This window comes from Larimichthys crocea, chromosome XI (genome assembly GCF_000972845.2).
Source record: "Larimichthys crocea isolate SSNF chromosome XI, L_crocea_2.0, whole genome shotgun sequence".
NCBI lineage: Eukaryota > Metazoa > Chordata > Actinopteri > Sciaenidae > Larimichthys > Larimichthys crocea.
Window position 1 is genome coordinate 14,984,207 of NC_040021.1, and position 21,747 is coordinate 15,005,953.

The 21,747-nt window shown below is 41.2% G+C and overlaps 2 protein-coding genes across 5 annotated transcripts in view; one reads left to right on the forward strand and one right to left on the reverse strand.

Annotated features, from left to right (window-relative positions):
* Nucleotides 1-6: 6 nt before the first annotated feature.
* LOC104919804 (galectin-3) lies at nt 7-3,845 on the reverse strand. 4 transcript variants are annotated; one of them, XM_010731890.3, is made up of 6 exons: nt 3,739-3,845; nt 2,741-2,751; nt 1,865-2,599; nt 1,645-1,733; nt 1,370-1,541; nt 7-597 (listed from the first exon to the last, which is right to left on the reverse strand). In XM_010731890.3, exons 2-6 carry the CDS (start codon nt 2,744-2,746, stop codon nt 439-441), a joined length of 1,161 nt encoding a protein of 386 aa, XP_010730192.3. In that variant the 5' UTR covers nt 2,747-2,751; nt 3,739-3,845; the 3' UTR covers nt 7-438. The 4 variants fall into 4 exon arrangements, with proteins under 4 accessions (XP_010730192.3, XP_010730195.3, XP_027140487.1 ...); XM_010731893.3 differs by having other exon boundaries at nt 1,865-2,494; nt 3,739-3,810; XM_027284687.1 differs by lacking the exons at nt 2,741-2,751; nt 3,739-3,845 and adding an exon at nt 966-1,060 and having other exon boundaries at nt 509-597; nt 1,865-2,716.
* Nucleotides 3,846-12,588: 8,743 nt separating this feature from the next.
* pak5 (p21 protein (Cdc42/Rac)-activated kinase 5) overlaps nt 12,589-21,747 on the forward strand; it is a 61,834-nt gene continuing 52,675 nt past the window's right edge. The window contains exon 1 of the mRNA XM_019268710.2: nt 12,589-12,824. The gene's annotated coding sequence lies outside the window, so the exon portion shown is untranslated. The remainder of the gene's footprint in view (nt 12,825-21,747) is intronic.

Genomic DNA, 21,747 nt, shown 5'->3' on the forward strand with positions numbered 1-21,747 from the left:
CCAGCTTGCTGACATTTTATTTAATCGTTGTTGTTTTTTGACAGTATAGCTACATGTATAATTCTCAGTTAGTAGCAATTTAATAATGTAGACAATATTCTACACAATAAATACAGTAGCATTAGCAAATACATGCTGTAGCTTTGTGCGTATTAAATGTTAGGTACTGTAGAGAAAGTAGTTTGTAGCATACTGTAGGATGAGCTCAGCTCATGTCAATATTAATATCACATCAAACACTAACACACTTATTTATTCGATCTTTAAGCATCATGATACACTGGAATGTTTTAGTTCCTGCGAGATAGATAGTGTGTGTGTGTGTGTGTGTGTGTATCTGTGCAGATTTCTATATGTCTATACGCATTTACACACTCATATATCTGCGTCTGTGTCACGTGCTGATTCATGCACTGTGTGTGAGTAATAGTGTGCCTCTTATGGAAGTGTCTCCACATTGACGTAGGTGAGGACGACATCATGCAGGATGTTGATCCTGTCAATCTGGTTGAGCTCTCTGATGCGGTGTCGGAACTCAAACAGCGGGATGTTGTTCACTGCCACCCTGAACGCCTCATGAGTGCACATGATCTTCATCTGGAACAGAGCATCAGACGAGGAATGTATTACTACCATTAAGACTGTGATGCAATGCACATTTAGAGAAGAAACAACAATATTTAATCACGTTTGATCTGCAGAGCCAAAAGTTCTAACTGAAGCAACCAGAAATAAAAAATACATTATTGTTTGTAGTATAATTAGGATGATTTAATGTCTACTAATTAAAAAACTACAAAGCAGGGTTGAAGGAAAAGTCTATAAACCCCCGTTGTCATGGCGGTCACTAAACGTGGACACAGAGAGTGTGACAGAATTAGCTCTTCAGATTAGTAACCTCTTGGTGAGGCCTGAAAAGCATAATTGTTATTGATGTTATTGAGCAACATGAGACCCCCACTGACCTCCAGGGGCCTTCCTGCAGTACAGCACTTCCCTTATCTAGGACTCGCCTGCTCAAACGACTTTCCAACCCTTTCCATCTTTTCCAAACGTTAGCCTGACGTTAACCATGAGAAAGTGACCTAGAGTCAGTTAAAGGCACCATGTGTAGCATTTTGAAACGTCAACATATCATTATGAAGTTCTCACCACAAACAAATGAGAGCATGGTTCAAGCGATTAGTAGCTTTCTGTCGATGTCATTTATTAAAGTGTGTGGTAAAGCAATAGTAGATTAGTAGCAGCAGACACTGACACTCCACAAGTGGAACATATGTCTCTTATGAATGCGGTCATGATTTATTGATGCGAACATGCTACACATAGAATCTTTAAGCGTCTCTTTCCATAATTGTCTTACACCCACCTCAAATGGGCTCCCAAGAGCGAAGGGGAAAGGCCCCTTCAGATCCCTCTCCTCTGCGCCCCAACGCTCACCCTGTTTGTGGTTACGGACCAGCACCTGTTTTCCCCCCTCACTGAAGCGGGGGTTGATGTGAAAGGCAATGTCGTTGCCTCTCAGAAAGTTCACTGTGAACCTGTGGAAGGCCAAAGATGGTTAGACTATAGACTAAATAAAGTATATAAGGAAAAGAAGGGTTCATAAAGCTATCTATCTACATGTACAGTAATTAGGCTCACATTTTAGCATTCGGCTTGACATGGCCCAAGATGGTCATCATCATCTTGTCATAGACCCCTCGTGCAAGGTTCAAGTTGTATGGCACACTCTGAACAAAAAGAGTTAGACAATGAAACAACATGGATTGTAATGCAGTCACAGCTCAAACGTGTATATCTATCAATATTTTTGATAGATTTGTAAGATGCATGCCAGTCACATTCTTTGGGTTTGACTCACAAGAGGTCCAGATGTGGGTGGAAGCCAGTGTGGAGGCATGCTAGATGGACCCTGTCCAGGCCATCCTGACTGTCCTGGGTTATAAGGCCATCCAGGGTGGGAAGGCCACCCTATGGGATGGATGCCCGTAGCAGGAGCAGGTGCTGGGACTGGAACTGGAGTTGGAGTTGGAGTTGGTACTTGAGCAGGGACTTGAGTTTGAATTGGAGCTGGTGGCTGGGGTGGCTGGTACTGGGTGCCTGGCCAGCAAGGTTGGCAGGGCTGACCCGGAGCTGGAACTTGAGCTGGAAATTGAGCTGGAAATTGAGCTGGAAATTGAGCTGGTGCTGGAGCTGGAGCTGGAGCTGGAGCTGGTGCTGGAGCTGGTGCTGGGACTATGGTTGTGGCAGGTGCTGGTGTTATGGTTTGAGCCGGGGCTGGAAATGAAATTGGTGCTGGGACAGAGTACGGAGCTTGTTGTGTCCCAGGCCAGCAGGGTGTGTTTGGTTGGCCAGTCCAGCACGGTGCGGGCTGGGTGGGCTGCCCTGGCCATCCAGGGAACCCACTTCCAGACGGCGCCTGACTGGGCCAAACACTGTTAGTCTGTGGGGCAGAACCAGACGGGCAGCTGCCACACAGAGCGTCAGAATGCTGAGAGGACGGAGGTGGACAAGGGGAAGATGGAGAGAGAGAAGGGTCAGGAGGAAGTACAGAAATACGGGGAAGAGCGAGAGTGGACAGGATGGAGGACACCAACTTGCAGTTGCAAACAAGGCCATTTGACATAAGCAAAGATTTAAGCATTTACATTTAGATGGAAGATGTGGAGAAATTTTTTGCAATAATTTGTGACTTTCTTACCAGTGTTGAGATCTGAGAATGTGATGAGGTACTTACGTTCATGCTGCCTGCAAGAATGAGATCACTATTATTTATTTTTTAGATTTGAACTCTCAGAGGAGTTAACAGAGACGAGAAACTAAAGGTCTTGGTCTGTAATCACAAAAAATAATGTAAATAGCATGCAAAAAACTTGCCTTTTAACTATCGGAATATATTGATTTATTTCTTTATACTAGATACACAACATGCATATCAGTCAGACTGAGCTTCAGTGAGCTGCAGGGAGAACAAATACTTCTCTAGGTGACCACCAGAGGACTCTACAGCTTTTCAACATGTCAAAGTTTCAGCAAATGGTGCACAGCTTGATTATTTGTCTCCATATAGATATGCATTGTTAGTTAAACTGAAGCTTAGTGGATGCCATGGAATGTACTAATTGAACAATGACCAGTAAAAACCTCCTGAGTCATGCAGTAACATAATGGCATATTGATTCAGGGTTATGTCAATGACTTATATGCACTTAGAGAGGAATGTGCAGTGACGATTCATTAGTGTCCAGCCCATAAAAACTAATAAGTAGTTGTTCTTGTGACTGTAAATTCGATTACTGTGACTGCATTATTGAACTACCTATGCTTGCTAGTTCATGCTTCTTGTTGAAGTTTGTTATTACTTAAGAAACACACCTCAAAATTTCTTCTTAATTTTTTCTTGCAAAATATTATTAATGATTTAAATGCAAGTTAATGCTAACGATTCACTCACATGTAGCACCATTTAATGTAGATTGTAGATTTAAATGTATTTAAATAGTCTAGTTTCCAATCAACCAACAGCAATCAAACTGATAAGCTACACATATAAAGTGCATAGGAAGATAAATTATATTGTTATAGTATGATAACATTTTATAATTGATTTGCTTCATGCACCATTTGCACTGTAAACTCCTGCATTCTTTTTCTGGTACAATAAAAACTTAGAATTTCAGATGCAATCGTTTTGGTTCAATAAAATCTTAAAATAGGATTAAAGCTGGAAGTTACCTTTTCTTGTCTTTAATCCTCAGGTGTACACAGAAGCAGGCTGCAGGCTGTGGTGTAGTCAAAGTGAATCAGTCAGCATGTAGCCAAGTCCATCGAAACACTCTTTTATAGCCCCAAACCCCCTCACCACTTGGCCACTCCTCACCTCATCACTCCACTGTCAGTTAAACGTCACACCCTCACATGTCACACATGTAAATAACAGATATGTTAGTGATTTTTAAATATGCAACTTTTTCTTGTTTTGTTGGTGTCATCTTTATTTGCTTTTCTTCAGGAGACTGCGATCTCAGCTGGTAATGAAAGTTATGATATATTGAAATAAAAATAAAGGGAAAGAAACCAGAAGAGAGTGTGGGGTCAGAAGTCTAATGGTAACTTTAAAACAATATCAAAACATTGAAATCCACAGATTTTGTACAATGTTATATTCTCCACCGGATAGCATTCCCTTTCTTCGCCTAAACTAGATCCACTGACAACACACTGACATGTTTTGTGCTGATGGTCTGTGGTCCACTTCACCGTTGAGCAGTCATGGGACTGTGCGACACTCATGCCATATCTGTCTAGGCCTCACAGCAGAGTAACACAATTACAGCAGATAGACAAAGAAGTCAAGATTTGTTCTGTTTTCTGTATGTTCCAGTGACTCAGGCATAACTGCCTGGTTCACCCTCAGGTTAAGTCACCACCACCTGTTTTCACTGGAGGCATTCATATTTACATTTTTCTTTCTAGAGAGCTGTTGAATGAATCTGCAGAGCTACCCCTCCTGTCTACTGTTAAAGTGTGGCTTCTGGTATTGTTGATGAGATTAAACAAGAGAGATGTCAGGCTTAAATTCAGCCAAATAAATCTACGCACAATCGTCCAATAAATCTCCAGGGCAACTTCACAACAAATGATACTCACGTGTGTGGATTCACACAGCAGCACTTGTTGTCCTTACACCGTTATTAGATTAGACATCATATGAGCTGAAAAATGTCAGAAACTGCAGAACCTCTTAGAATGCTAAGACTTAATCCTCCAAGAATTCAGCGCCTGACATTTATCCAACTGGGTCTTTAATTTTAAACTCTATTATTAAACTCTAGTATATAATGTATACAATTCAATGTAAGTCTTGTTGTCAATCTAAAAACCATTTCCTTTTAATGTAAGTGACTATAAGCTTATAGTGTTTAGATTATTTAATTAAATGTAGTCAATTACTAAATACAACTTACATAGCAATATTTGTATTAATAATGTAATCAACTGTATTACAAAAAAATGTAATCTAATATAAATACTTTTGGATTACTTCAGATTCAAAGATTTAAAAAAATTGCACCTATGATATATAATATAATACATAATCTCATATGCATTGCACAACAGAACAACATGAGATTTACCCCATTCCCATATCAAGATCTACTATTATAAAACTGGTTATCATCAAGATGTTATCAAAAATGTAATTAGGTAATTGATGAATGTCACTGTGTAACTATACATAGTTGGTCTAGTTTAGTCTAACTGCACATTTTTTCAAATGTAATCTGGGTTGATTATAGTTGTGATTTATTTATTTATATTTACTTATTTATTATTTGTAATCTGACATAATCCCGATTACACGTACTACCCAGCACTGGTTGCAGATAAAAATTTCACCTGCAAATACAACTTTCTGCTGTGACATATAAATATTTAGTATATAGATACAATAATAATATATAGAATCATGGAAAAATAATATATAGAAATAATAGCAGTCCCATCACACAATTTTTCCTGTACTCAGGGAAAAGTTGACAGATGAGTCCACCCATCAATGTATGTGTGTTAAGTCCAGCTACACTCCATCTTATTTCTCACAAAGTGCTTTTGCTGCATGTTGCATTTCTCAGGGTCAGTAGTAAACTGTTTTATAAATAGACATGTTCCTGTTAGCAGGTTATTGCATCATAAACAGCTACAGTGTACTGCTTCCGGGAATATCACCAGTAAAAAATTTACCTGCACATTTTAGCAAATTGTGTTTCGAATAACAATTTTCCAGTGTTTTATTGTTAGCTTTAAATCTAGTTTGCCATTTTACTAAGAGACAGAAAAAATAGCACAGAATCTTTTTTTCCATTTTGTTGTTGCTGTGTTCATATACATAACAGTGATATGACATTTTCAATCAGTAATTGTGGCAACTATTCTTTTTTTATTTTTTATTTTTACCATATTTTACTCAGGAGGGTTTTACTGAGATTAACATTCACACCTGGAAGCTTCTTATTACAACCACAGACTGATCTGTTGGTCACACAGCAGCTCCACTTGGAGCAGTTGTGTTAAGGGCCTTGCTCAAGGACCCCTCAGCGATAGTAAAGAGATTTATCTGGACAGTTTTTGGCGGTCACAAGCTCAGTTCTCTAACCTTTACACCACCATGTTGTGAGTGTCCTCTGTTCTGTATGGAGAGGTCTGACTCATTAGTCTATATGTTTCTGCTACCAGTAAGTACACACCCCACACTGATTGGCTAATACTGAATTATTCTGTGTGTTATACCATCATGTACAATACAAAGACACATGTGCTCACACACTCACCCTCATTAATTCTTCATGAGTGTATGAGAGCACCCTGTAGTCTGACCTCAGGAGGCCAGCTGTGGCTCACAGTGCCACACATTAGGCGAGTGAAGGGTGCGGCCTGGGAAGTTGGAGCCTCTGGCTTTGTGTGTGTGTGTGCCTGTGTTTGTGTAGCAGCACTTGAATCTGTTGAACTGAGCATCTGGGCTGATTAAACCGTAATGTCTCATCATCTTCTATAAGCCATTACAAGGCAAATTGTGTCATCATTTAAAAATTAAATGATACACAGAAGAATGTTTGTCATTTGCCTATACTGCTGTGTATTACGATGGATGGAAAATGAATAACAGCGGTAATTATATAGATGTCAGTATATTGATTTAATTATATATTAACCAGTATGCCAAATAGAGCTCATGCTGTTTAAAGCAGCATGCAATTTTTATTGAGTACACTTTAAAGCGAATGAGGTGAATGAGGTTGCACGTGGTGCGTAGGTGGCAAACCCACAGAGAATTATCACACTCCATTTTGCAGTTCCCCTCAGTTGTACAAACCATTTTAATGTCTTTCAGCATGTTATTTTACATTTCCTACACACTGCTTTAGTGTTTTGATTTATCAACCTTGTTTTCAGATGCAACTAGCTGGTAAACATTGTGGAGAATTAGCTCTGCCGAAGAGCCAGGTATTCTTCTCTACTGTTGTTGAAGAGTAAATATTTGACTGAGTGACTAACTGGTGAACATAGTGGAGCATTCAGATGGTAAGGCGACAGATATTATAGTCGACACATGGCCAGGAACACAACTTCAAATGACTGCTAATGTTGCTACATATCTGCTGGATGTACAGTATAAGTAGGCAAATGCTGGATTTTCTCAGGTGAAAGTAAAGATTAAAGCTGCAGTAAGTAACATTTGGACATGGACATTTGAACATACACTAATGCAAAACCTTCCATGTTTCTCTCTCCTATATCAAGCCCCTCCCGCCGCACCACAAGTTGAACTGCAGCAGTCAGAATCGGTTGTCCTGTGAAACTTTATCCATGGCGTGAGCCTCATCAAGAACCCAGACCCCTGTCGCAATAGCTCATCTTCTCAAAAGCATCCCTCCAGCACTTTGCTGCCCCAGGGCAGAGTGCCCCAGGCTTCAGAGGCAGCTGCGACCCTGATGGGAGACTAATACGCCACACACACACACACACACACACACACACACACACACACACACACACACACACACACACACACACACACACACACCAGGGTCTTTGTGCTTCTTTTCCACTTGGCGATACACCAGCACGAATGTCATTAGGAGGAGCACTAGGAGGAGCCAGAGGGACCTGATTTTACAAATTATCTGTCTCGTGGAGTACTGTCAGGATATAATGACAGTTCCAGCAAACACAACAAAACATTACATTATAAAAGTTGCCTACTTCAGCTTTAATACTGATTTAAAGATTGAACAATGCCCTTTATATAGGGAGAGTCCTTAAGTTAACATCTTAATGGAGAAATTTGCCTTTTTTGCTTTCAAAGCACCAGATCAGCCCGACAACAACAACAACAGCAGCAGCCTTGGAGACAGTATGAAACTTTTTCTTGCTTAAAAATAAGGCTCAAACTCTGGCCTTAGGGTTGATATGACTTGTGCTACTACCCTGCTGCACTAATTTAACGCATCAAGTCTGCACCTCTTGTCAGAGACAGACAAGCATACCGGCCATTTGTCCTCAATCTCTTGATCAACTCACTGTATTGACAAAATTACTCATGTACGGAGAGTCTACCAGAGAAAATCATTGCCTGACATAATGTCCAGCGCAGGGACCAAGCTTTAGACAACCACAAAATGAAGCTTGCTGTGAGGATGGTCGGGAATTGTTTTGCTCGGGCTGCATATTGTCATAAGAGATTTGTTGCCAGGAAACAATCCAGAACATTTGGTTCATGGTTAGTCTCCAGGTTGGCCTGTCTGCCTGTCAAGAGCTGGAACTGGCAACACTTTCCTCAGCCCTTCGCTGCATTCAACCCAATCTGTTCTTATTGAATAATGTGATATAAAAGTTGCAATAGAAACATTATGTGTGCATGAGAAAAAAACATAGCTCAATTGATTTAAATTTAAGAGTGAAAAACAGTACTTCCTTTGAGTAGATGTCCACCATGTGGTCATGACATACACTGGGAGAGGGAGTAATGATGTCACTTGTTGGAGATCTCCTTTTGTTGTTTCAACCAATGAGGGAGTTGAGGAAAAAGGAGGCAACTGTGAGGCGTGCTGCTGTTAGGCAGAAGAGAGCATCCTGGCAGGAGCAGACTTTTCCAAAGCGACAGCGGTGGCATTAGCCTCTGATAAGCTCTGGGCCTTGTCCCAACACTTGTAAACTGTAACCTCCTTCCCTTCACCACTTTGGTCCTATTAGAGGTGCAATAACAGGTGAGAGGAGTATAAAAAAAGACAGTTCTACTAGGTGATCCCCACATTAAGTAAAATGTCGCACCTGTAGTCAAAGGTGTGGTTTTCAATGAGACAGTGTTGTTCAATAACCTGTGGCTCCGTGTCTAAGAATGATTTTGTGCCTTCAAAGAATGAGTGAACACAAGAGATTGAATTAAAGATAGTGTGTAAGAGAAAGAGAGGGAGACGGTTTCAAAGAAAATGCTATTGCTACAGTTGCCATGGGGACAGCGGCACGTTTTTGCAGAGTGTGTTTATGTGTGTATTTCTGTGTGTGTAAAAAATAAAATGATCATCACAATGATGATCAATTTAATATCACAGAGGACTATATTATTCACTCAGAGATGTTGTGGTTTATGTTTCAGACATAACCGGTAGGCACAGAGTACAACTTTACAGCTGGATGCACTATAGTAACCTGTGTACTCGACTGTATGACAAGCCACCACTAGATGGAGACGTGAAATTCCCACAGGGGTGTTGTAGTCATGTGGTCATGTGGTAAATACTACTTGTTCCATGAAAGGCAATAGGACTGTATGTGTCTGTAATCTATGGATATATCTGACTCCTTCACAAACATCACAACAAACCATAATGTGACCAGGCTTTAAAGCAGCATAAGGATCTATTGATGCACTGTAACTAATTAAAATGTTATTCTTTGGAGCATAAAGGAGCATCCAAAAAGGTAGGTTTGAAATGTCTTTAAAGTCTGTGTAAAGACAATTCTGAGATTTCTTTGAGTAAATAGCAATAAAAAAAGACAATTCTGAGATTTCTTTGAGTAAATAGCAATAAAAAGAGGAATATGTCTGAAAGTTGCTGAAAACATGTGAGAAGACTTTGAACAATATATATCACTGAAATGTGGAGTTAGAGGTTAAAATCGTTTTTCCCCAGTTTTCAGTCCAGGATTTTGTGGGCGGAGCTAAAGGGTGGCTCGATGACATGCTGAGGCCACCCTGAGCATACCCCTGCACCCCTAGCAGAGAGATAGAGATTAATTCATCTCACTCAGAGTGTTTCAAAGTTAGTCATGTAATTTTCTGAACTCATCTGACACGTTTCAGTCACTTCAAAATTGCTGCTTGACTGCTCCCACAAGTTTGCGTGGCTTCAGCACATTCAGCGGAGACGCCCCCACAGTCCTGGAGAATACTGCTGCTCATTTTTACCCACTTATGACACCTAATTTCATAAACTATATTTTAATCATTCCAATTTGGCTGGGTGGTTAATAACACTTTCTTCTTTGGTCTGACAAACTCAGAACACATTTATTCTTACTTTACACGGACACGGAAAGTTTGCAGATTTCTTCATGTGGTCAGTTTTACAGTGGATTTCAGTAGTGACAAGAGTCTAGTACCAAAAGTATCAAAAAATCCATACAACCCATCAAACCACTCATGCAACATAATCCACTTTCATCATCTTTATCATTCATACATGGTCCACTACTCCACTGCTTCTGTGTCAAGCTTTTAGTCTCCACAAGCTTTAAAGAAACATTTTAATGACACTTTATAAGGGTGTTTTGATATACTTTGCGTAAAGTATGTCTAAATGTCTAAAGATGGCATAGCATACTTCATCTCTGAGAGGTAAAAATCACAATCACAATATGCGTAGGATGTCGAACTTTACTAAAATGCATCAACAGACTTTCCCCCCACGTAGTTATATGAGAAAGATAGATGTGGCTGTCCATAAAGCCCATAATAAGTGTAGCACAGCCTGGAATAGTCCTGAGCTGAAGGGGTGTTCCCACTGCTTACAGTCCTGGCTCACATTTCCCAAGGGGATTTATGGGTAGTAGGGAGGCAGCATGGGAAACAGAGCAGGCAAGGGCAGTGTCATCACAAGAGCACAAATCATTGGAGCATTGAAAAGGTATAGTAGTAAGGACGAGTGCATCTTTTGCAAGCATCCATCTATAGTGGTTAGACATATGTTGCACATATGTGCAGAAAATGCAGCTCTGATTCATTCTATAGGTGAATGCTAAAGTTTCCACCTGCACAGACAGCTGTAAAAGGCAAGATGTATCCTTGAAAGTAAGTCAGTTGGTGAGATTTATCAGGCTGATGAGCCTAAGGGTAGATGGTGAAAGGGAAGGACATGTGGTAGCAGGTTTTCCATTGATCCCTCTGTTTAACAACACAAAGAGCTAGACCTTGGCATAATAATGGATACTCTGCTCTCCGCTTGCTCTCTCATTCTCTCCCTCAGTTAACCAGACAGTCAGACATAAGGACTTCCCTGTCACAGTGGGAGGAATTGACTCGTGCCCTTGCACATTCACTTACTGTAGTCTGGGGAAGAGCCCAGTGCTACAAACAGCACGTCAGAAACAGAGATGGGAGATCAATGAGGGCTGTGACACTGTCAGAGCTGGCAGAGGCTGTCACACTGTGTGTATCCCCATTGCTCTGGGGCTAGAGCCTGTGTCTGGCTTCACTTGAGAAACACTCACATGTATACTCATGCCTAACATATTCTTTAGAAGCAGAAAAATGACAGCTTGATCATACAGTAATGCACTTAAAAGGGTGTGAGGCTCTGCTTTTGTCTGACGTAGCAGATCAGTTATCAAGCCTAAGAAACAGAAAAAAACACAAATATTTCAAATAGCATTATGATTTATGACATATTATCTAGAAGAGTCTCCCTCTGTGTCAAAATCTTATTGTGTCTCTGTGTCAAAGCAAATCTAGGGTCAGATACTATGATCTCAGTTGGTCCACAGGCCCCAGATGATGCAGTCATAACTGTAGTGAAATTTGGGGACTTGCAAAGTGTCTTTTGGTTGGTATGCAAGGCTTATAAAGCAGTTCTTTCCCTTCCTACAAATATAGTCTTTCATATTTTCAGAGGTGTAACTGTGTTCATTATTTTCTTCTATATTCCCAACCGTTTTCTTTTTTTCTTATGTACCCCAACAACCGTGGGGTATATACATACACACTGCAGCTGCAGTCACCCATAATCCACACCACATCCAGCATCATTTAACTATTACTTTATTTCAACCATTTCATTTTTATTTCTAACTTTTCAATTTTAACATTACTATTTCAACTGTATCTATAACTTTAAGCTAACTATTCATGTATACATTATTTTACCACTTATTCAGTACTTTTAGCCTTTTCACCAATTAACTATATACTAGCTATCTATTTAATGTCTTTATCATTTACTAATAGCTATATATTTCAATAATGTACTCATCACTTTCAGCCAGGCTAACTCTTGTTTCAACTATTTTGTCAATTAACATGATTTATTTCTATAATAGATCTATTATTTGTGGCTATATCAACCATTTATCAACTAATGACTTTAAAGTATTTCAATCTTTCTATTTCAACCATGTATCCATGACTTTTAGCTAGTTATTTCAACTAATTACTTTGACTATTTCAACCATGTATCAGTATTTCAAGTAACTATTTCAAGCATTTCGGCATTTATCGATCCATTTCAAGCTTTTATCAGTCAATTTTAGCAAAGCATTCCATTTATTTATTATTTTAGATAACTATTTCAACCATCGGACCTACTTTTAACTAATCTGTTTCAAATATCATGATCCCAAACGCAACTAGTGCCCAGGTGGAGGTGTGTATATATTTTACTACTGCACTAGTCCTCTGGAAAGAGCAGTTTCCCTCTCAGATGGGAGTTCCCACAGAGAAATGTTTTATTACAAATGTAGGAGTGGATCTAATTGAGGTCACGTTACAGTAGGTTGATCGTGGCTGAGACTTCGTCCTTGCTCTGCTGCACAGGTGCTCTACATATCCACAGCGCTCTCCGCCCTCTCCGCCACCACACACTGCGCTCATTCGCTCTCCTCAACAGCCCGGATGTAGCGCACAGGACCGCACAGTCCTCCTCTCAGTGATAATAACATGGCGCTGGCAGACACATAACGGTGCCAGCCACAATAATAATATCCACAACAACAGACCAAAATAAACCACGGGACATGTGAGCTCTTCGATCCCCCAAAACAAGCAGGTAGGTGCGGTGTGTTTTATTCTAAAGGCGCGCTGAGACGATGCGATTTGGGTTAAAAAAAAAAAAAAAAAAAAAAAAATGTGGCTGCTGCTGCTGCTGCCTCTTGCAGGGGGCAAAAAAGCCGCTCTGGAAAGGCGAAATGCTGGCCAAGGGTTTTAGTTTGTGCGTCCGCGGATTTAATGCCTCACACTGAAAACAGCAGTGTCATCCAGAGCAGGTTTGTGTCTCTGCTTACGATGCATCCGTGCAGGAATAAATCTGTCATTTTGTAGTGCATGTGTTGTCATGGCTGTCAGGCGCTCCGTGCGTCGACCGCTGTCCTTGGTATTGAACTGGGTGGGCATCGCACCTATGCATGTTGCTAATGGACTGTGAAAGGCCTGCTTTTATTGCCCGGTGTCCTTAAATGCTATCATTTTTACCTAAACGAGGAGGATTTGTTGTCGATGGTTGGTGGTCGAAGGAAAAAAAATCCCTGTAATGCACCTCCAGCCTTATAGTCTAGCAGACACACACACATACACACACACACAGTGTGTGTGTATGGTGCTCAGTGGTGAGTTTACAGCCTTAATGGACCTTTAACTCTCATGCTGTTCTATTTCTTTATTTCCACCATGACAGCACCTCTTTTATTATAGCACTACTCCTTATTAATGCCACAACTGTATGACAGTGATGATGACAGTGCAAGACATTCATTTGCACAGCCCGTGTTTTCTCTTGCAGCACAGCCAAGAGTTTGTGTGTGTGTGTGTGTGTGTGTGTGTGTGTGTGTGCTCGGGCTTAATGTAGGCCAGGTAAGGGCAGGAACAGATGGCTTGTTTTCAAGTTCAATGTGGCTTTTGGATTAGGATGTGTAGACGAAAATTAAAAGTGGTGGCTAGGTCCTGTGAGCTGGGGTTCCCCTCCTTAAGCTCATAATCACACTAACAGCAACACTATTAATGGTGGTAATAATAACATGTAGCACAAAACCTCTCAGGCTGTCAGGAAGGCCTACATTTTGCTCTAGAACATGTATCATAAATCAGTGTCGCTCGCTAGTGTTCGGCCTACAGTTTGCAGTATTTTGACAGGACTGTAAGGAAGAGAGCAATGACTTCCAGTCAACAGCTGGGACTAAAACTGTTAGTCTATTAGTCGACTGACAGGAAATTCATCCATAACCATTAGACAGAGATTCTATCAATTGTTTAAGTCGTTTTCAAGCAGAAAATGCAAAACATTACCTAAAACGTCTTCACCTTATGTGATTCTAGCTCCTATAGCAACATTTGAGGGTGTCTCCCTATGCTTTAGAAAACTGTGATGGTCATTTGATTAATCAATTGTAGGTCGAATAATCGTTCACTGTTGAAACCATAAGGGCAGCACTTGACCATTTTGGTCTTTGGATCTAGCACTACAGAAAAATATGTGTCATTTTATTTGGAGATTAATGTATAATAAAAATAATGATTTGTTGCAGCCCTACAAAGAACAACAAGAAAACATGTCATTTATAATATATGGTATTCTCATGGAAACAGTACATGCCTTTTTTCAGGATTCTACTTTCATGCTATAACTCTTAATATCAGTTTACAATGAATATATATCCGTCATCCATCTATTTTCTGTAACCCTTTATCCTCATCACGGTCACAGGGAGCTGGAGCCGATCCCAGCTGGCATTGGGCAAGAGGCGGGGTACATCTTGGACAATTACATATTTACACACTTTACATAATGCCAGTTATATGTATGTAAATCTCTAGTATGCATAAAACTATGATGGCTAAAATGACCTGCACTTTGGCCTCTGACATTGCGTCCGATTTTCTGTGATAGCTTTGTCTGAGATAACCTTGACGATATTGTTATTTTCTCAGACTTAACAAAAACCTCCTCCAGAATACAACAGTTTTCACAGGCTGTGTAATACTTCTTATGACTACCAGACCTTCATCTTCATGTGTAAAACTGATGGAGCGCCTCTTTAAATATCACCGATGGCGGCGTACAATGTCTCAAACCGTCACCATGCATCCACCCGTCCGAGTCACACATCGAGGTGAGATTAGATAAAAGGTTCTCCTTGTTTGCCCCGTCGAGATGATGGTGATGTGTGTTATTTTAACATCGAAGGAAACTTAAGAAGCTGAGTCAATGTGTTGGTCTGTGTACTCTTGTGTGCGCACTCCCTGGTTATCCACACTGTAATGTATTCAGTGCCAGCACCGAGCACAACAGCTTTACATAATGATCAAAGCTTGAGGGATGCCAGAGCATGGCTTCAGCCTGCAGTAATAATAATAATAACCTTTGAAGTTATCACAATCCCACAACCTCATTCCCCTCATACTCTACCTCCCTCTTTCTGTTTCTCATTCTCTCTTAACCTTGCACACACACACACACACACACACACACACATGCACAGACCCACTCGTAGGTCCTCTCCTGTTTAATGTTTCGGGATACGGGGTGAGTACTTAAAAGAGGATAGCGATAATGAACACATGACTAACTATTTTAGTCCCTATGGCTGTGCACTAGACTGCTCTCAATGTCTATGAGGAGGCAGCCTCGCACAAATTCACAATTACATAAGAGTCAGAGGGAGTTTCACATTGAATAATTTGACCAGAAGAAGAAAATATAGCACTGCTTTGCAAAGCACACTGTCTTAGGTCTTCTCTGTTGCTGCTGCTTCCTCAACCTTCAAGGCTTGACCTCATGTGCCGCTGGCCAACATCTCTATCGCTCTGTCTGTCGTTAAATAGTGTTTGAAATGCAATGGTGGGAATGTGTTATCTGTAATTGAAACAATTCAGCTCTTTATTTATGTGGGAGCCTCTCGAAAAAAGACCATTTTAGCCGAGTGTCTGACGGACTCGCGCTGGTCGATCTTGCTAATCAAGGAGCGCAGCGAGGGAGCATGCAAACGAGGTTTGCATGGAAGAGAGAGAAGAGAGGGAAAGATTAAGAGTGAAGTAGAGATGGAGTGAGGAAGACGGTGAAATGGATGAGACGTGAGAAGAAAGGTTATGAGACGAGGGCAGACAAGAAAGAGGAAGAGCGGGGGACAGGTGACCAGAGAGGGATGAGAGGTGGTGGGGGCATGGAAGGATAAAGTACTGGGATAAAAAGAGGGGTGGGGAGGGGGGTAAGAGGATCAGAAAGCCAGAGACCAGTGAAAAGAGAAGAGTCAATAGAAGGAGTCTGTCTATCTGTCTGTGTAGGGGAGTCTTGCTTTCGCTCAGTCTGTCTCTTCTGCTCATTTCAGCTGCAACCGAGCAGTCTGTCTGAACACCGGACTCATCTTCACATGTCAGCACTTTTGTCCCGGGTTATTGCATTTTGCCACGGGATTTAAAGAAGAAAAAAAAGAAGAAGCTTCCCTTGTGTTTTCTGCATGACTTGGCATGTCAGTAACAAAATGAGATGTGTGTACTGTGTGTTTGCTTGTGTGTGTGTGCGTGTGTGTGTGTGAGAGAGAGAGAGAGGAAGACATGGAGAGATGGAGCGCATGAAAGAGACATTATGACAGTAGAGACGAACATAAGTCAATTTAGGGAGAGATACGGGAAGATGTAATGTGGGTGTGCGTAGGCTTCAGGTTCGCGCCTCTTCAAGCTTTAGAATGGATACATTTCACCATGTTACATATCATAGTAAATGCTACAGGGGTTGCTTCATGTCTTTATAATGTGTTTTATACACCCACCTTTGAAACTGGTGCTGAAAATACAGCTAAACTTTTCAAATCAACGTACATCTGCACAAAATCTGGGGTTATCTAAATGGATGGATTTATTGGTGGATCTAAAATGTTCAGGCACACCCACAAACACGTCCAAGATACTCCCATAGCATCAGAATCAGCACAATCCACCCTAACCTACATCCTCTACGGTTTTCTCAGTCTGACTTGTGTATGTCTGAGCTCAATGAGGCTGTTCTACTTCCTTCCCAATTCCCCCTCTTGTCCAAAAGGCTGGAAAGGGCTGACTCGCTGTGTGCTGCAAGTGTATGTGTGTGTTGGTCATCAGAGGGCACTGATGAAGAGGCCCAGTGAAGCTTGAATACTCAGCGATGCCCTCAGGCTATACCGAGCGCTGCATCTGGCCATGTTGCTGCCTAACACAGCACTGGCCCTTAAAGCTCTGTCACCCACCCTGCGGCCTGAAGGAGTTACGCTATTTCTGTGGAAGTGTGTGTGCATATGCGTGGTGGTGAGCGTGTGTGTTTGCCCTGTTCTCCATGGTTCTAGGTGTGAGATGGACTAGAGGCTTCAATCTTTATTTTCAAGGATTTCCTGTGTATGTACTGTAGTAAAGCGCTGTAGTAACCAGTTGGAGCCTAATTCCAGTTTAATCACTATTAAAGCGATACCTGTTTGGAAGGGGCAGCCTCAGAAAGCAAATTGCGCCTTTACCCCAAAGCACTTTTTGAAACAGTGCTTTAGGACCATTAACAAGCAAAGATTTCCCAGTGTAATTTGTTTCATGTACACAATATTACAGAGGCCAATTCTGCCCTTTGATTTTGACTTAATCGACTCTTCTTTTTGGTTGAAATCTAAGCATAAGTCCTCACTAGATTGTGGCTTAAAAAGCTGTTTGTACTGCAGCGACCCAAGTCCAGTTATACACCAAATGTTGCACAGCAAACCAGCATAAACAAAACTTATAACCTGAAGCAGCAGCAGCAGCAGTTGCTGCTATGCACATCTAAATGCTGTTGGCAGTCTATTGCATGCTTTGTCTATGAGATCCCTCTCTATAATTACTTACTTCTTTTGTTACTCCTGGCAGTCTTTTCTACCTATCTTGAATACCGCAGGCTTCCAGATGGGCCCCAGACTTCCACAAAGCATGTCGACAGTGCCGCTGCACCTCATCTCATATGAAGTGTGAAAAAGCCATTTTACTCATTTCTATGGCCTAATGCGGCACACCGACAGTGATTTTGCAAAGAATTATGAGATAAGTGAGATTTCCGCTTGTAAGATATTCATTATGTCAACTTTGTTAACAGGGTTATTGTTCTACAGTGAAGAAGAGTTCAGTGTATTTTATGATGTTTTAGTGTGTTTGATGTATTTACACAATGTACTGTTGAATGGACAAGGCTCACACTGGGTAAATGACTCTGTAGAGCATCTTAATTGCTGTGCCTGTGCATATTTGTAACACCAGGACCCAGTTCAGAATTACAACAATAAATTTAATGTCTCATTTGTTTAAATTCCCCTCTGGGTGTATTCTATTCTTATAGACGCAAAGAGCTGTATCGTAGAGGCACGACCATACAGGAGTAAAGACTTGGATTTAAACATTAGCACACTCTCATCAGATTTCATCCCACTCAGTGATCGCAGAGGAAGTAGGAAGGAAGGGAGGACGAAGTGAAGGGAAGAAACAGAGTAATGTATCCAGAAGGGATCTGTGAAATTGTTCGATGCACTCCACCATATTGCCAGCCAGTATAGCTTTCATAACAGTTGTCAGCAAGCTTTTGCTGTTTTGTTCTGTGATTTGAGATCAGTCAGGTGGAATTTCATCAAAGCAGACTTGGATAAGGACATTCATTATGGCTCAGCTTGATTCATTACCAACCCCCAGCTCCCACATCCCCATGGGGGGACTTCAAAGAAAACTGAGAGGTTGGAGATGCAGGCTGCTATCACACTTGCATCATAGCATCCTCTCCATCATCCACACTGCATCCACCATCTGAGAACTATTTATGCAACGCTGTGCAACAGTGGTCCAAACCGGGTTATGTATATGAACCAACTGCGTCCCTTGCTCTGATCTTTAGCGCTTCTTTACTGGAACATACAGTAGTTTGATTTGAGTACAATTGACTGCCTCCCGTTCTGTTGACACCTCTCAAGCCTGTCAAACTTTCGGTGTCCTCGATTCAAGACAAACAAAAGCAGGCTTCTCGTTTCTAGCCAGCAACCATTGATTTTGTTAGCTCAAATGACGACTGTCACTAGTGTCAGACTTTATAGCGGAGTAACCAGTGTATCTGACAAACCAAGAGTGTAAGTTAATGCAATAATAGGCAGGACAGAACTCTAACATCAGCCTAAACTCTGATAACATCCAGGATTAGCTCACATAGCGGGTAGGCCAAAGTTTAACAGGCCTGCCATGCCTTGTTATGGTTGTTGAGCTATGATTGGATAATTGCTGTTGAGGGGAGGGATTTAGCAAATAGTCAATAAGACTAAAGCCCACAAATGTTACGCTCTGATTTAAATAAACATCACAGCGTAATAAGTCAAAGCCACCGAGCTCGAGCTGGACAACCGTGTTCTCCTATTGACCAGCGAGTGCTTGGAAGCTAATTTGTTCTGACCAAATGAGTGAAATTCATTCAATCAGCATTACGGAAGACAAATAGCATCCTGTTTCTAAGCTAATTATATAGAATGGAAGAGTTTCTGATTGGATGCAGTCAGTTGACAATGATTTATATGAGCCAGGACAATCTAATCTATCCTAACATTTGTTTTGTGGCTCTATAAAAAATGGACTCCATTTAATTCCCAGAGTCAATCAACATTCCTGCCATGCTTTTGGTCAACACAGTGGATGTGTTCATGTGTCAGCCAATGTGGCATTATAAACACAGGCATGTTTTACTATCGAAACAGTGCTGATACTGGTGTTCTGGGATGAGGATGTTAAGGCTTGTGGAGATCTCCTGTGGAGCTCCAACATCTTTTCTCACCATCTACATTTTCCTGAATATTTCTCATCCCTCCAGCCTAAATTTAGCAAACTTTACTATCACATAGATTAGTGTCTGTCATGTGGGAACCCAACGCAAGTTCAGGCATAAAAAGATCGCTCATTATCCAAACTCATGTCATCTTCTGTGTGTGTCTTTGCCACTGTGTCTGTTGCATCTTTAGGCTGATTCCTAAATGAGGGCTTACACAGACATGTGAGCGCATATACAAGAAGACTCATAGTGTATGTATGCATGACTGGATGCATATGCACTCACATGGATACTCACATAACCCTAACCAGCCTCACACAAACACACACAAACACACCCACACACACACACACACAAACATATAATGGTGTGCGGCTAATGACGTAGTGTAAGACAGAGCGCACAGATGCGCTGGCTGAATAGATTAAAGCATTCATCCAATGACACAGCTGTGCTCTCTTTGATGCCCGGGCATGAAACTGCAGGAAATTACAACAAAAGAGGGATGCAGAGACTTAGCTGATATAAAAAAAGAGATCCACTCTGACGTGTATGGCATGTTAACGCTGTGTAACTTGTTAGAGCAGCAGCTGCGGGCTAATGCTCATCTAGTGTGCCCATTAGATTGATTGATATACCTCTGTGTTTGTGGAGTACTTGTAATGCCGTAAGACCAATATGAAGTCTTGAACTATTTATTATTGTGTAATTAGTGTAATTACTCAGAATTTACAACCGGCTATATAATGCACCAATAAACGTGTTTTATTGTTTGCGGTCTAATTGCAAGATTGTGCAGATGAAGTAATGTCTATATGTACAGAAAGAAACAGTTCCGTACTTGTGTGTTTGGACTGACTGACTGATTCGTAGTTGGGTTAAATGTGGCGATCTGTTAGTGTAAAGAGAGGCTAAATGTGCAGCATATAGGCTTGTTAACTGTGTGTACTCCATGGGGGGTTTTTGTGTGTCTGTTTGGCGGGCTGTTTTTTTTTTTGTTGGGTCCTGGTTGTGTTGCATTCGCAGCGCTGCCAGCGTAGGTCTAATTAAGCCAAGCATGAGTTTCTTTTAAACCCCCCCGTGTGTTTAAGAAGAAGAAGAAGAAAAAAAAGACAACTCCTGAAGTCAGCCACGAGATGCAGGAGGAGGAGGAGGAGGAGTAGTAAGCCGCATGCTGCTAAAATATAAATGGGCTGCACGTCGTTGTTTGTTGTGAGTTTTACTGCAACAGAGGAAACTAAATGGTGGCAACAGTTAAGCCTGGATTGCTAATTGGTTAACAAAGGTATCATGTCATACTGAAGTGATTATCCTTCAATTCATTTGGGCAGATTAGGTGGCTGTGTTGTCACTCATGCATTAACATTCCTCATGGCAACACGTACAGTGGCCAGTTGCTTCAGTTTACATTATCTGGTTAAAAATAGCATGACCCCCCTTCACCTGAAAAGCCAACCATAGAAACTAGGTCCTTCAGCTCTTTCACTGCTGTAAGCTGCTGTCTCGTCTCTTTTGTAATGCTCTGGGAAAAAAAAGGCAGTTCTCCTGATTGTGCAGTTATGCAGCATGCTACAATGCATTATGAATTATTTGTTTTTCCCCTGCCGTTCTATTATCCTTCTAGCTAAGCCTCTTCATTTCCTCTGCCTCGGACGGCAGTGCCACTGTGCATTTCCCTCCCTGTAATTTATCCATCTGCAGAAATGGAGCATTCGTGTGTGTGTGTGTGTGTGTATGTGTGTGTGTGTGTGTGTGTATGTGCACTGAGTAATGGGAAACGTTGTGTTTAAGGGTGATGATTGGTCTGGCCCTCGTGGTTTACAAGCAGACAAGGTAATGATGGCTGCTACTTTCTCAGCTAGCTCCAGTCAATCCCCCTGAAGTGAGGTTATGTGTGTGTGTGTGTGTGTGTGTGTGTGTGTGCTGAGTAGTAGGAAATGGATTTAAGAGCTGTCATGGTTTACACACAGTAGCATGGTGTATTGTATTACAGATGCTACAACATCTTCATGAGCAACATTATTTCTGAATGTTCCTAGATGCTGTTATCAGTGAGCTAATGAAACTACATAGTACTTTCGATCTTTCAAGTAAATTATTAACTAACTGTTATTGTTGTAGGTTGTATGGTAACTAGCTGGACATGCTAAAGATTGCAGCTTATGTTAGACCAAATAAACACTGATACAAATACTTT

Excerpts from the sequence above, each read along its gene's own strand:
- LOC104919804 (XM_027284686.1), bottom strand. The coding sequence starts at position 2,647 with ATGCTTAAATCTTTGCTTATGTCAAATGGCCTTGTTTGCAACTGCAAG. Across the intron at positions 1,734-1,864 it reads CACCCACATCTGGACCTCTT|AGTGTGCCATACAACTTGAA; the intron begins GTGAGTCAAACC and ends CTTTTTGTTCAG. Across the intron at positions 598-1,369 it reads CTCTTGGGAGCCCATTTGAG|ATGAAGATCATGTGCACTCA; the intron begins GTGGGTGTAAGA and ends GCTCTGTTCCAG.